Source organism: Micromonas commoda, chromosome 17 (genome assembly GCF_000090985.2).
Source record: "Micromonas commoda chromosome 17, complete sequence".
NCBI classification, from domain to species: Eukaryota; Viridiplantae; Chlorophyta; class Mamiellophyceae; order Mamiellales; family Mamiellaceae; genus Micromonas; species Micromonas commoda.
Genome location: NC_013054.1, coordinates 161,699 through 176,212, shown reverse-complemented (window position 1 = coordinate 176,212; position 14,514 = coordinate 161,699). Strand labels below are relative to the sequence as shown.

Genomic DNA, 14,514 nt, shown 5'->3' with positions numbered 1-14,514 from the left:
AGCAAGGAGTGAGCGATATCTCAGCTCCTAGCTAGCAAACAGCAAGCGTGTCGATCTGAAACACTCCGTGTACGAAGACTCGGGCGCTATTGACTCCAACACCGGGAGGATCATGAGGAATCCGTTGAAACCGAAGAAGGGAAAGGGTCGTACCAACCACGCAAAAGAGGAAGAGGGGTGCTCGAGGTTGAGGGGCAGGTAGGGAGGGGTTCTTTTTGGTTGTATGCTGGGGCGGGGTGATCCAAATTGATGTGAGATCCAATTTTCCCTATGAACACATTCCTAAAGGTAAAAATAATAAACAGGATCCTCCACCACCACCTCCTTGTCACTTTCACCGCCTCTGCCTGGTGAGCCTCTTGCAGCAGATGGCGTTCACACATGAGTCCGAGTGATTGCGGTGCCCCACGCCCCTTTGCTGAAGAGCCGGGCAACCAACGACTTACTGTCTGGCCTGAAATCCACTCGATCATAACGCTGTGCAGGGTCTCGGCGTTCACGCTGCCTCTGCCGTGGCATCGATACACAGGTAGCCCGTATCGGTCCTCCGCCTTGACGCACGTGTGCGGATCGAGTCCATCGGTAACACATCGGATCTTCTACCCTGTACGAAGGTCGTTACCAGTGGAGCGGGATATAAGTTTCCCCGAGATGCCCCATTGCCCCCACTGCCGACTTGTGGGATAAGACCCCAAACCGCCGCGCCAACCCGCCACTGCACATTAACGGATATCGGCATCTCCCACAAGCAAGGACAATTGCGAGGGAGCACGGGCGAGATCCGCAGCTCGGCAAAGGCCGCGACATATGTGTGTGTGCTGGGTGTTTTGGTCTTCCGATAACGAATTGTCTTGTGCGGGCGAGGGGGGCTTGCGGCTGAAAACGCGATAACCCAGAGCCTGGGTGGTGTCGATTGCCGGGAAGACCGCGCGCGCGCAACGCGCACATAACCACCCAGGGACAGGATCATCACCCACAGCCGCGCTCGATATCGTTTGACCTTCAAATGCCCGGAGAGTAACGCGGGCGGGTGAGAATACCATCGAGGGGTGGGCCGAATGATTAAGAACTGATATTTGTCCGAGCGCGTGATCACACGAGTCCACTTTTCCTCATCAGTGCTCAAATAAATCCATTCTTTTTAGCACATCCTGAAGCGCAGACACGGACAAATCGATCGTGCTGTCACGGCCCTTTACCACGCATGCTCGATTGCAATCAGCGTCGTTTTTCCAGGCACCGAGGCTCTTTGAGCAGTGACCATCACACGCCCAAGACACATTTCCCCGAACATGATACCAGAGGTCCTGTTCATGTGAAAAAAATCGATAACACTCCAGCAAAGCCTCTTCAGGAGATATCACCACCACGGCGACCCCAGCTCGTTTGAATATCAGGGACCCCTGCTGCCCACCGTGTGGTGTGATGATTATTTTGCGTCTCTTTGTCATCTCGCAAATCTGTTCCTCAGGAGACAACTGGTTTGGGAAAAGCACTTTTGCATGCACTCCATATTGCTTAGATAAAAACTCGGTGACTTCTACGTCGTTTCGAATATTCCTCGACCCTCGACGATTATATATCAATACATCTTCCGTAGATTCGTCCCGGCAACCAAAATTGTCTCTTGCAGCCAGCTCTGGGGCTTTGTAGGATGAAAAATTGACCCACTCATGAGGCTCAATAGCTGCATCAGTTCTAATCAACCTTGTTCCTGAACATGAGAACCCAGGTGGACTAGAAGAAAAGTCAAGTGATACCCCTGACATACTCTTGAACATCTTACAGCTTGCTCTCAAGTATTCACTCCGTCTGGCTACATCGTACAATTTGCGCATGCGCCGTCGGCTCGCCACGGCGTCTCTAAGGATGACATGGCACGCATCCGGGCGAGGTTGTGGTGCGGCAAGTTTCCTGAAAATATCAACGAGCACAAACCCCCAGTGCCCAATATGAAAACCTCCCGAATTCATCAGATACCTGGCGTTATTTACAACAACGCAACAATCAAAACTTCTTCCCAATTGCCCGTCGCCAGCCACATCAATCCGTGTATCGATGAACGTGGAAGCAACGCCGCAGTCGAACACGAGAAGCGTGAGAATCAAAGACAAAGCAAAAAAGCAAGTTATTATTTTGTTTGAAAATTTACGGTGCAGATTTGGAGAGCGACCTTCAGGATCCGGTCCACGGACATGAGATGCTTTCATTTCTGGTGCGACCATCCCATTAATGTCATCCAGGTGCGCGCGTCATGTGCACTTCGTTTGCCAATCAAATGTGCTGCTGAACTGATTATGATCGTTGCGCTTCTGCACCTACATACATATACCGAAAAAACCATTATTGTGGTGAAATAATGAAATCAACGAGTCAACGATATAGGCAGCAGGCATATATGCAATAATGGAAACTGGATGGTCTATGTATTATTATTACGTACGAAGGTAATATTTTCAGGATTTCAATCAAGTAGTAATAATAATAATAATAATAAGCAATCAATCCCTTCGTTCTGTGCGTGCAAGCAAGCAATAATCAAGATATGTAGCAGATATAGAGATAGATAGGGTCCCTAGCTAGCTATCCTAGCTAGATAGCTAGTTACGCTAGCTAGCTAGCTAGTCAGGACCCGCCTGGGTCCCAAAAATGAGACCGAAATGCAAAGTTTTGGAGGGTTATTCTTGAGTCAAGCTCGCCATATAAATGTTTTTGTATATGGGCAAAACGTATTTGCCGTTAAACTGCCAATTCGCATTTCTATTTACGAAAAAAACGCTCACTGAAAAATCTCCGTATGGGCAATTAGTATGTCTTTGAGTTAATAGACCGTCAAAAAATTTGCCTTTCGGTCTCATTTTTGGGACCCAAGCGGGTCCTGAGTAGCTAGCTAGATAGGGACCTAATAGCTATAGAGTATATGTAGATATCGCTTCGCATTATTATTATTATTATTATTCATAGTCTACATATTGTATGCATGCATGTAATATGTGCCAGTGCAAAAATAACCTTCGTTTATTTGTTCTCTGTGTACTCGAGACAGACACCTTTCACCCCACCCGGTTCGTTATTCGATTCGGCGGACGAGCGGTAATAGACGATTCGCAGCATAACCGCTATTTTCGTGAGCTGGTTCCTGGATTGCGTTAGTTGCATAACTTGGTTCCGTGCTTGAGCGCATGAGTATAAAGTGCTTTTCCTTTCAACCTCCACGCCATCACTGCTTCTTTCAAGATATATGAATATGAGACTGCGGTTCTTTGCCGCTACCCTTGGCATCCTGCTGTCCTCTTGTGTTCTGACAAGCATATTGAACCCAAGCATTCACATGGGCAGGTTCAAGATGTTCAGCATAGGCGAGAACGGAGAAACTGACGACAAAAGACCAAGCTGTTCGTCCAAAAACATCGAGCTTTGCACGAACAAGAAAATATACATGAACTTGTATTCAAACACGAACGCTGGTCACATCATCCTGGACGATATGCTCAACCTTCTGCTCTATCGACCTGAGTACATTTGTAACGTCAAGGAACAACACACATTCAATGGTCTCCTCGACTACAGCCCACGTTTGAATTCCAGAAAGTGTCAAGAAAACTTTCTTTACTTTGGGTTCTACCAAACGCAAGATCTCAGGCACCAAGTCGGTGATCGGGTCCGCCTCGTGCGATACACAGAGCCGCAAATGGTGCACCTTGGTACTCATATTCGTCAGAAAGTAGAAACAAGCTGCTCAGCGAAGGGGAAATCTGGGCACGCTCTTATGATTCGCCGGCGCGAGGAATATGGTCGATCCATTAGCGACACATCGATCCCTGAAGGCGTCGTTAGTATATATGTTGACATGAAGAAAAACTCTCTGCTTGACATCCTGTGCGAGGTCTCTCAGTATGACGTGGTAATCGCTCCACACGGTTCAGAAGCAGTTTTTCCAATTATTCTCAAGAAGCGTTGTATCATTTTGATGAACGACTGGAAATCTGACACGTTTTACTTTGAGGCTCTCTCGCAATTCATGGTGACCCATACATTTCTCCACATGCACAGCATTCCACATGTGGACAAGCCACGACATCCTTATTACGCTCAATTTTCGCCGACAGTCGATGAGATAAAGGCACTTGAAAGTCTTGTAAACGCTGATGAATTGAGCCCACAGTACCAAAGGCTTAATTTCAGACCGCAAGGAACATCTGGTGAGGGCGGGTTTTTACAAAAGGTTATTGACACTCGAACAAGATTTTGCCTATCAGTCGAGTAATATCTGTCGCACTCTTGGGCGCCCGTTGCGACTACACACCTGGATCAAAATGCACACCTAAAAACAGCTGGTTCTTACGCGTTGGTAAATTTCGAAGACGCGTCTAGTCGTAGTACTAATGTACGTACGTTCTCTACGTGACGTACGCTAGGTTGGTTGCTCATGCTTGCATTGCTTGCTTCACTTGACGACCTTGAGCGGAAATGGCGTAAACAGCCAATTTCCAAAATCAGGCTAGACACCACCCAAGCCAACCGCGACTCCGCAAAAGCAAAAAAGCGCCCGAAGGCATCCCGATTCATGGCACGCGTGGTTTAAGTTTAGGGCGGTCAGGGGCGGCCCCAGGCACGCAATGTACCACGTGCGTTCGCACCCATCCCCGTCGCAGAGCAGGGTCTCCGCATCGGTCATCCCCGGCCGTGTTTCACCGCCGCCCCCACAACCCTCGCACATCTGCTCGTCGACATCGATCGACTCGGGAACCTCCCAACTGCAGTCCGAGTCTGAGTCATCGATATCATCCGACGGCGTTGACGGCGTTCCATCCAGGTCAATGAACGCGCGGAGGTCGTCCGTCGCCACCGTCATGTGTTCGTCAAGCTGGCATTCTTTGCAATCAAAAAATTCATTGACGACGTCCTCGCCACCTCCCCGCGCCTCTCCGGGTGCCTCAGTAGCTAGGAAAGCGAGTATTTCCCTATTAGAAGTGTTACTCGCAACCGGGATGTATTGGAAAAGTGACGATTTGATATTAAATAACAAGTGGAAATCTGTTTGTGCAGAGAAGAAAAATGGCGCGGGCGGCAAACCGCAGTTCATATTTTTTTGGGCAAGGTTCACGCACCGCCGGGGTTAGGTATGGCACATCATGGACACAACAGCGAAAACTTAGTGCCACAGATAGCTCCAGGGTGAGTTACTTTGGTCACCGTGTTGCTCTCTACGGAGACTATGCCGTTGTTTCTGATCATTATGCAGGCGACTTCGGATATCAGAAGGGCGCTGCCTGGATTTTCATACGCTCTGGGTCCTCCTGGACTTAACATATTTTTGACTGAGACATTAATATGTTCGAGTCAATATATTACTTTGATTCATGGACCCTGAGATCGTACCTGGGCGTCGTATGTTTACCGTCAATCGGAATGACCGGAAGTCTTGCCTCAGCGGCGCGTGCTTGAGCGCGTTCTTCGGGTGGTAGTCGTTAGAGAGGGCGTTGAGCTCCACCTCCAACGCATCTCGATCCTGGACGAACATCGCGCGCCCTGCGCGCGCCCTGCGCGGGGGTCCGGTGTTCCGCGCGCGGCATTCGGCGAATACGGCGTTCTGATTGGTCGAGAGAGCGCTCACATCGCTGCGAGCGCAGGAAAGCTGAGAAGCGCTGAGAGCGCAGAATCGTAGATAAAGATTACGAAAGGTTCAACGGACATCGCGCGAGTTCGGAGTGCGGCGTCCCGTCGCCGACTTTGCGCTGGCGCGAGATATGTGAATTTTATACTCGTCAGTCACGCTACTGACCCTGCCGGCGTGCATGTTGTCCTGGAGGAATTGCATGAACCTTCTGTTCCGCAACATCGTGAACGAGTTCTCATGAAGTACACACCATCAAAAATGTCATTCTTCTTTTCGCTCAACGCGAGCACGATGATGTCGAGGCATGCGTGGACGACTCTGTCTGCGCTCGGCAATTTCCGAATGCCAATGGTCTTCAGGGAGAGTACTCCGTACAAGGGGGTGAGGACCACACCATCGTAAACCATTCGATCGGATCCGTAGGACTCGCCTCACTGACCCAAGGCTGCGGCGACGCTAGCGGGGAATGTATTCCGCTGCATATCTCGGCAGTCGTGCGAACTTGTTCTCCAATGGCGTTAACAGTGAAGTTTCCCAGTGTTCGGAATCTCTTAAACTGTGACTGATGAGCAGTATTTCGGGGTTGAAATGTGGTGACACATTTTCTCGTTTTCAAGGCTTTTTCTTAAATCCGCGATCCCGGATGGTGAAATTCTTCGTAGTGTTACTGCTTCCTTATATTAAGTTCCACGACTTCAGCGTTGTAGTCCAGCTGGCCCCAGTTAGCTTTGAATTTGTACAAATCCAGATTTGCATAATACTCTGTTATTCTTAGCGTTCCCGTGCCATAAACATCTTTTGGTCCCGCGACAACATAACGCGTATCGTTGCCACTTATGGGAGATGATCCAAGCATCTTAAAAATGACGTCCTCCTCAAGAATCGCTCGCTTTTTTTTTACCACGATGGGCTCTTGGGAATATTTGAACTCGAGAAGCTTTCCCTTTATTTTAGTTCTTTTCAGATCACGCACCACATACGTTCCTATATTCATCGAAGCAACGCGCAACATTGGCTTTGTAGCACTGGGAAGGCCTTGAAAAATATCACGGAACTTATCTCCCAATCGTATTGTATCATGAACATACAGGAACCAGTCTTCCTTGCCAAGATTCTCACTTGCCCAGATAAGGCCGTTAAAGTCTATAGCATTATATTCGACACTGACCCAGCTGATATTCCTTGTCAGCCCGTGGCCTCTTCTGTCGTAAGTCAACTTTTCTCCTCCGACAACAAAAATGATGTCAGCGATGTCGTTGATATGGTATTTTAAAAGAAATTTCAGCAGAAATTCACGAGCGACGGACGACTGCTGACTATTGACGACGATTTTTGGTGGAGCATATCCGCGACTCTTTTGTAAACGAGAAACCAGAGAAACCAGAATATCCGCATCCGCGCCCTCTGCCTGACGCGTTACCATGACAACCGCGAATGACATAGCAATGCCGGCGACGAGCACACAAAGCAGCTACGATGATAAACGTATTAGGACATGTCTTTGAGCGGGCGATACTTTGGCGGCACGTACCTTTCTTGAAGGCACCATTTTCAGTTGGGTTCGAGACAAAGTACGTCCGTCTGTTTGGGCCTGTGTCTTGTCTTCGCTCGTCACATTTTCGACCGCATCTAGCGATGTATCTTTCATCTGATTACCAGTGGGAGCCGCTGTCATCTTCCACATTTTCATCACGAAGCTTGGCCGATTCGGCGTTGTGACCGCGCAGTGTGTTTGTTGATTGACATCATATATTTGTTTATATATTTGGGAGCGACACGCACGTTATTTTGGTTGAAAGTAAAATTAAAACTGAAAGGAACAAGGAAAATTTTGAAAGGACAGCTTCCGATCAAAATGGTTCTCGTCGGCGCGCAGCGCGGCGATTTTTCATCGGTGGGCCATGGAGGTCTTGATCGTGAATTTCAAAGGGAAACTCATGAGCTTGAAAGGAACTTGAAGATCAGGCAGGAGTATGAGGTCGTTGACGGGTGACGTTCTTCATCAGGTCTCGGATCATTTTCGTCGCATCATGGTATTTGATCGTTCGCAGCTGAAATTGAAATAGGGAAACGTAATGTCAATAGGAAAGAAAGATGGGTAAATGACAGTGCGAAAAAGCAAGGCACGCACGATATTGTGGTCCACGCCGAGCCTGCGAAGCTCGGCGACCTGCGCGTCAGTAGCTGGAGTGGTCTTGATGAGGGTCGTGATCATTTCGGACGCCGCGGCCTCGCTCAGACCGTCGGGGATGGGCCTGTTGATGTTCGCTCTGCGCTGCAGGACTTTGATGTAGTCGAGTTGGTTAGGCGTCGCAGGAGCGTCTGTTTTTATTTTGGACAGGAGAGCCTTCGCGACCTCCTTCGTCGTTATGCGGCTGAAGTCCTTGCAGCCCTTGTGCTTCAGAGCGGCCAGCATTTTTTTAGGCGGCCTGTCCCTCCAGATGTCGAAGAGGCCGTCGAGATCTGCTTTGCACGTGCAGGCGTCGATGTCGGCGGACGGGCAACCCAGGTCGTCGAGGAAGTTCCGCGCCGTCTCGGAAACGACGAAAGGTGGAGCAATTTCCTCAATCTCCGGAGTCAACAGAGGCGAGGGCTCCGCGGTGACGTCGTCGATCATGGCATCCCAGTTGAGGGCCAGCGGCTGCCTGGGAGCAGGCAGGGCAGGGACGTCAGCGACGGCACGCGAGTCATCGGCGGTTGCGTTCCGAGCGGCAGGAGCGGTGGTACGACGGGGAGCCCTTATGGCGATGCTGTAATGATTGCCTTTCGGCTTGGTTCGTAACCCTGAAGAATAGGGGCGGAGGTGAGAAACCTAGCGGACCTTTCGGCATGGACCTTTCGGCATCGTGCCCGCAAAGGTCGCTATATGGCGACCGTCGAACCCGGGTGTTCTGGTTTGGGGGCAAGGACGTCAGCCGAACAGTGTCGTCCGGCGACCTTTCGAGCTTATTTCGCCGATCCGGTTCGACGGAGGTCACTGTTTCACGACGCGCGCAACCAAGTGATCACTAAGTAAACATGCCAGGCAACCGGGCACGCAACCCGCTCGTTGACGATGCAGCCGAAGATGATGAAGATGAAGTGGAAGAAAGCGAAGAGGTGCGTCGGCCCGCGCGTGTTCCCCGACCCCGATGGCTAATTTTCCCACCTCAACAGGAGGAACTCGATCTCAATGATCTCGAAGCCGGCGGGGAGTATGTTGAAAACCTCATGGAAGAGATGGACCGTGAAGGGCATCAGGCCCTGCTCCACGCCATCCAGCCGGTGCACATCACCGTCTTTTCAAACTCCAAGCCCAGGCGCGGAACGATGAGCGACGATCGCTGGAATATTCGCAAGATCGTCGAGACGGACCAGCCCACTAATACTCGATTGATTTTCAAGAAAGAATTCTTGAGGGTTACCAATGTCGTACGATGTATGGTGTGTTCACTTCTCCTTAACGAATAAAGGGCAATAAATAGATTCAGGCACAAAAATAATCAGTTTCGAAATATCCTGCTTGAAAGGCAATTTGATCGCAAAAAGAAATCAGAAAATTTTGCTTTGAATTGATCCCTTTGAAAAACGCGGCTTAGAAGGAAGGTTGATCGAGGCTTTATATTGAGAATTTGAAGGTTTATCAACTCAAGAGATGTTCATCCGTACCGAGTAATTGAACCATGAAACTCCGGCTCATCTTCCGCATCAGGGTATGCAGCATGTCGTCCTTCTTCATGCAGCCGTTGATGCGGATGGCGTTGAAGTGCACCGCGAGGAAGCGGGACATGAAGGACTTTCCAACATTGCCGACTTCTTCAAAATACCAGTTGATGATGCGTTCTGCGCCGCTGAAGGGGCCGCGGGCAAAAGTGATTTTACTGAAATGCCCGCTCCGCATTCTCATATCAACCTCCTTCGAGAGATGTTCGACTCGTACTTGCCGCTGCTCACGTGCCCGTCGCAGAGCTGCTCCAACACCTCGTAGATGTCGTACTTCATCAACAGAAACCTTGTCGACAACCTCCTGCTGCCACGCTCGGAGCGTGGTGGCTCCTGGGAACTGCGCGGCCATCTCGAAATGCAGATCGTTGTGTCTGTGATCTGGGCACATAAAGATCATGCGAACATCAGAGCGCCCAAGTGACAAAAGGAAACCTAATTGTTCACCCTTGCACCGATGAGACCAATCATCACACCGTTCAAGGTTGACACAGCCGAAATGATACCCTGCGCTCAAGCGATACCAGGTGATTGTTACATGTTTGTAATAAGTTGGCTGGCTGGGGTCGTGTAAATAAAGATCGGCTAGCCGAATATCGATATCTAATACCTTCGTAATTATTATTACCTTAAGGTACGAAGGTAATATATTCTCATCATAGTCTTGCTTTTACAGGAAGCAAGTCGCATTCTTCCTCCTCTTCCCCAACACCAATCCCGCAGCTGATCTTTCCTTGCAAATGAAAGTCAGGAGTCACCTGCCCAGTGACTAATTCGCACTTTTCTTGGTCAACATAATAGCAAGACGTTGCAGAACCACACCTCGTAAGAGCCATTGCAGAAGCAGAAAAAGTACTGTCGAAATGCATTCCTCGTTTGACTAAAAGTGAATCGCTGTTCAGTAGTAAAAACAGCTCGAGTGCGGCGTCCTGAACTTCAACACTGCTTCTTTGTGGCCCCAACCCTGTGTCGTTGGGTAGGGTTTTCAAAGGTGTCGGCAGCTCGACGACTCGTTCATCGGTGCTCAACAATTCCGTTGCTTCAATCCGTACTTCTGGCATGTCGGCAGCGACAAAAACGCCTATCGTTTCAGAACGCGCATACACTTCCCTGACAACTTTTTGTAAGCACGGCCAAAACACGCGCTCAAAAGTTCGCTTCTTCGGAATCCATTTGCCATCACGAGAACCACTGTTGGAGTGAGCGGCTCTCACGTGAATCCCAATCACATGCGTGACACCGAACTCCTTCTTCCAATATTCCTGGGATCGGTACAGCCTATGTTCCAACCTTTTGGAAGGTTTAAGATATTGTTTTGCCAACGAGGAGAGATCATTGACAACGTGTGAACTGAAGATCGGCAAAAAAAACTGATTACTTGACACGTGCACACAGTCGCAGGATGCGAAGAGCTGCGCAATTTTAATCCTTTCTTCACACGTAAGGACTTTCCAACAGCTCCTTGCACCGCTTTGCGTTAGGTCCAGTTTGCACTTTCGCTTACAATCCTCAAGGTCACCTACGCTGCTGTGCGCTCTCTGGAATATGTCATCATATGAAGCTTGGCATGAGGGCGAGGTGTCCGTGTCCCACGAAATGGCAAACGGTGCGTTGATCGACCTCGCAAGCTGGGCTGTGCTGACGAGCGCTAGTATACTATTTCCAAGACCACTTGTCGGAGAAAAAAATATTTTCGGTGGTCCTTTCTCGTCAGAACGCTCTCCGTAAAACAAGGTCGTACGTATAGTAAGCAGAGCCAAACATCCAGTGAGAAATCCTCTTGCAAACACTCGCCTGGAAGAGACCGTTCTCATTTTTTTCAGGTGTCCTTTCTTGCAGCCTTGCTTCCTATATATGCTCTTTGAACTACATACGTACTATATATATGTTCATCAGCAGGCAGCCATATATTATTACATACATCGTCACACCAGCCATCTATATCCATATATATTTTACCTTATTACTTCGTTCATATATATATATCATAATATCTTCATATCATATTTATGACAAATAAATAAACCAATAATCAATAATTAATTAATAAAATAAAATAATACCTTCGTATGACAAACCAAATCAATCTAAAATAATAATAATAAGGACATGCGAGATGGGACATACATGCAGGTTAATAATAAGTTATGTACCTTATTATTTACTTCGTACCTTCGTTCGTACATATGTACGAATGAACGTGGATCTGTTAGTCCCACGCGATCGTTAGTCAACCGCACATGGGCAGGGACCTGTCGGATATTAGCCTGTACCAGGACAGCCTCCATCACGGGCGACTTCCGTCGCCCGCTCGGGACGCTCGGCGTTCCCTCGCCTTCTCTTCCACCCTGGCCTTAGTTTTTTGCGTAGTGTAACCCACGCGGTGTGTCCGGCCCTGTGGGCTAGAGCACGCCGTCCCACGGTGGGAAGACCGTGCCGGCCTGCACCTCCGGTGCCGTCCTGCACCTCCGGCGTCCTGCCCCCTCCCTACCTCCTCCATGAGGAGGGTGAAGGGGGGGACGCCTGTTGCGTTTTTGAGAAGAAAAGAGGGACCACCCGCAGTCGCGTCCACCGCCCCGACCCGCAGCGTGCCTGCAGTCGCGTCCATCGCCCGACCAGCAGGAACCCAGTACGTGACGTGTACCAACCGCGCTACTTGTACGTACAGTACCACCCTGTTCCACCTCCTGGCCCGCCCCACCGGCATGACAGCCGCGAGCTTCCCTCGCCCCCGCGCCCCATCCCGAGGCGCTGGCTCATGACGAGCCTCCACCAGCCGCATTGGGCTTTCAGATGTTCCTGCGTTGTGGGAGAGCCGATGCCGGGCGACTAGCGCGTCCACGGTCGTGCAAAAGACGGGCGATGGTTTTAAACGGGAAAAAGGCGGGAAAAGGGCGCGCTCGTCGGTCACCCCCGACGCCGCTCCGGGCACAGTTCCGCCGATCGCGACGCGGGGGTCAGTTTATACGGCCGACATGTCCTCGCGCGCCGAGTTTCGTGGGCAGGTGGTCAGTTTGAGCCCGGGATCGACGGGGGCGTGAGGGCGGAGCGGCGCGGGCGTTGACGGACGTCGACGAGTGCCTCGCGAACTTCCTCACGAGAGACCTCCGTCAGACGGATGACGAGGACAGCGGGCCACTGCTGCGAGACGTGGCAGAGGCGTGGACGATGAAGCCGGCGGTGGTGGAGGCTGCGGCGCTGGACGAGCGGTACGAGGCCTATCTGTGGCAGACGCACCTGGAGGGAATGTCCGTCGAAGCGCAGGGTCTCTTCATGGACGTCGAGCTGGACAGAACCGGGTCGGCGGAGGTGGTACGGGCACTCGTGGAGTGGAGGCAGAACCTGGAAAGGGCTTTCGCGTTCACATACTAGAGCGTGGCGGAGCACGCGAACGCGGGTGGGCGGCATGCCGCGAGGCTCGACCGCATATACGTCGGGGCGGGGCTGACGGTGAAGGGGAGCGGCGGCCGAGATCGGGACGGGTTTTTCGACGCGTCCGGCCACGGTATCGCGTGGGTGGAGATGGACCCGGCGTTCCGAGAGCCGCAGCGGACGGAACGAGCGAGCCGCGCAAGGAGAGTGAGGTTCGCGGCGGCGGAGGAACACAAGGTCGGGGAGGGGTTCAGGATGCGACTCTTTGACCCTGCGGGCAAAGAGGTGACGGAGGGAGGCGTTATGGAAGGATGGATCAAAGCGGCGGGTCTCTGGCAGAAGGGTGGCAGGCGCGTGAGCGAGATCGTCGCGGACGGCATTCAGAGGCGGCAGGACCCCGACGCGAGGACGAAGATGGCGACGTGGGAGCGCCAAGAGCGGATCGTGAGAATCGGGGTTGACGGGGCCACAGCGGAGCTGCTCGGGATGTGGCGGCGCAGGAGGGAGGCGGTGCAGGCGGAGGCGAGTGGACGGGGGTGGCCGCAGATGATGGCGCCCGGAGAGGACACGATTCCCGACTGGAACGTCAGGGTGGCGCCGAGGGGGGAGGCAGGCGAGGGGGACCGGTGGAAAATATCGCTGACGGGCGTGGCGGGACGACCGGCAAAGGAAGGGGTCAAACTGGAGGCGATCAGGCGCTACCTCCGGGAGCGTATGGACGCGCCGGAGGGACTCGAGGTGCAACTCACGCGGGGCATGAAAGGGCAGTCGAAAGAGTGGACCGTCGTGGCGAAGACCGAAGAGGCGGGGAAGTGGATCGCGGGCATCGGATCGGAACCCGAGGGGTACGAAGGATACCGATGGGGATACGCGAGAGGCTGGGCGCGCTTCAGGGCGGAGATGGAGGGGGACGAGTCGGAGCCCGACGACTACACGGGCCTGCAGGGCAAGGTGATGCGGGCCGGGGAACGTGGGGTGGGGAAGGCGACGGCGCAGAAGCCGCGGCGGGTGACGGACGAAATCATGGGTGAGTACCGCCCTATCCACCGGGCGATCCTGGTAATGATGGACCCGGCGGCGACGCCCGAGGCCAAGGCAGCGAGATGGCACGGACTGAACGCAGAGGGGCGACAGCTGCTGCGGTTCATGCGGGGGGCGGCGATGACCCCGGGGACGGCGCCGCACGGCGAGGCGTGCGCCCTGAAGGCCGACGTGGAAGCGATGATGGTGGAAAGGAGGGAGGTGACGAGGAGGCGAGAGTGCGCGGCGAAGAGGCGGGCGCGCAACGAGGACTTCGTGAGGAACGTCGGGAGATGGAAGAGGCGGCGGACGTGGAATGGGTCTGCGAAGGGTGCGGGATGGAGGCGCCGCCCGGGACGCCGGTGTGCCTGAACCCGGCGTGCCGGGCGACGTTCACGGAGCTGACGGCGACAAATGCCCTCAGAGCGCCCGATACCTTGATCCGAAAATTATTTTTAGGACGTGGACGTGATGTCCACGAACGGAAACGGAGGTTTACCGGGTCATTTCACTTCTCAGCATTTCGAAGGTGCCGCGACCTTGTGTGCGGAACCGCGACCCATGGCTAAAAACTTTTTTCGCAAGAGGAGCATAACGTCACCTTTTTCCCCAATAAAATACCTTCGTACATACGAGGCACTGCGACGGGCTGAAAAATCGTCGAAAATATGTAGGTCTAGCGCTACATAATAATAACACTTACGAAGGTATATATATAATATATAGATGTCGACATTTTTTACACCGTTAAATAAAGAACGACGGTCTATTCGTTCCATACATTGTCCACATTTTTGGAT

At 51.9% G+C, this 14,514-nt stretch overlaps 5 protein-coding genes across 5 annotated transcripts; 2 read left to right on the top strand and 3 right to left on the bottom strand.

The window, feature by feature from the left end:
• Window positions 1-248: 248 nt before the first annotated feature.
• On the bottom strand, window positions 249-2,225 carry MICPUN_65027 (hypothetical protein; the record flags this gene model as incomplete). Its single annotated transcript, XM_002506928.1, has 2 exons — window positions 249-1,111; window positions 1,149-2,225. The coding sequence occupies 2 exons, from the start codon at window positions 2,223-2,225 to the stop codon at window positions 497-499; spliced, it is 1,692 nt and encodes a 563-aa protein (XP_002506974.1). The 3' UTR covers window positions 249-496.
• Window positions 2,226-4,100: 1,875 nt separating this feature from the next.
• On the bottom strand, window positions 4,101-5,909 carry MICPUN_109680 (predicted protein). Its single transcript, XM_002506927.1, has 2 exons — window positions 5,383-5,909; window positions 4,101-5,321 (listed from the first exon to the last, which is right to left on the bottom strand). The coding sequence occupies exon 2, from the start codon at window positions 4,853-4,855 to the stop codon at window positions 4,502-4,504; it is 354 nt and encodes a 117-aa protein (XP_002506973.1). The 5' UTR covers window positions 4,856-5,321; window positions 5,383-5,909; the 3' UTR covers window positions 4,101-4,501.
• A 1,496-nt stretch (window positions 5,910-7,405) lies between these two features.
• On the top strand, window positions 7,406-8,966 carry MICPUN_53245 (predicted protein). Its single transcript, XM_002506962.1, has 2 exons — window positions 7,406-7,671; window positions 7,752-8,966. Exons 1-2 carry the CDS (start codon window positions 7,594-7,596, stop codon window positions 8,400-8,402), a joined length of 729 nt encoding a protein of 242 aa, XP_002507008.1. The 5' UTR covers window positions 7,406-7,593; the 3' UTR covers window positions 8,403-8,966.
• Window positions 8,967-9,836: 870 nt separating this feature from the next.
• Window positions 9,837-11,256, bottom strand: MICPUN_53243 (predicted protein). Its single transcript, XM_002506926.1, has one exon. The coding sequence runs from the start codon at window positions 11,134-11,136 to the stop codon at window positions 9,979-9,981; it is 1,158 nt and encodes a 385-aa protein (XP_002506972.1). The 5' UTR covers window positions 11,137-11,256; the 3' UTR covers window positions 9,837-9,978.
• A 1,234-nt stretch (window positions 11,257-12,490) lies between these two features.
• On the top strand, window positions 12,491-14,086 carry MICPUN_104685 (predicted protein; the record flags this gene model as incomplete). The annotated part of the gene is made up of 2 exons (XM_002506961.1): window positions 12,491-12,634; window positions 12,695-14,086. The coding sequence occupies 2 exons, from the start codon at window positions 12,491-12,493 to the stop codon at window positions 14,084-14,086; spliced, it is 1,536 nt and encodes a 511-aa protein (XP_002507007.1).
• Window positions 14,087-14,514: the final 428 nt, after the last annotated feature.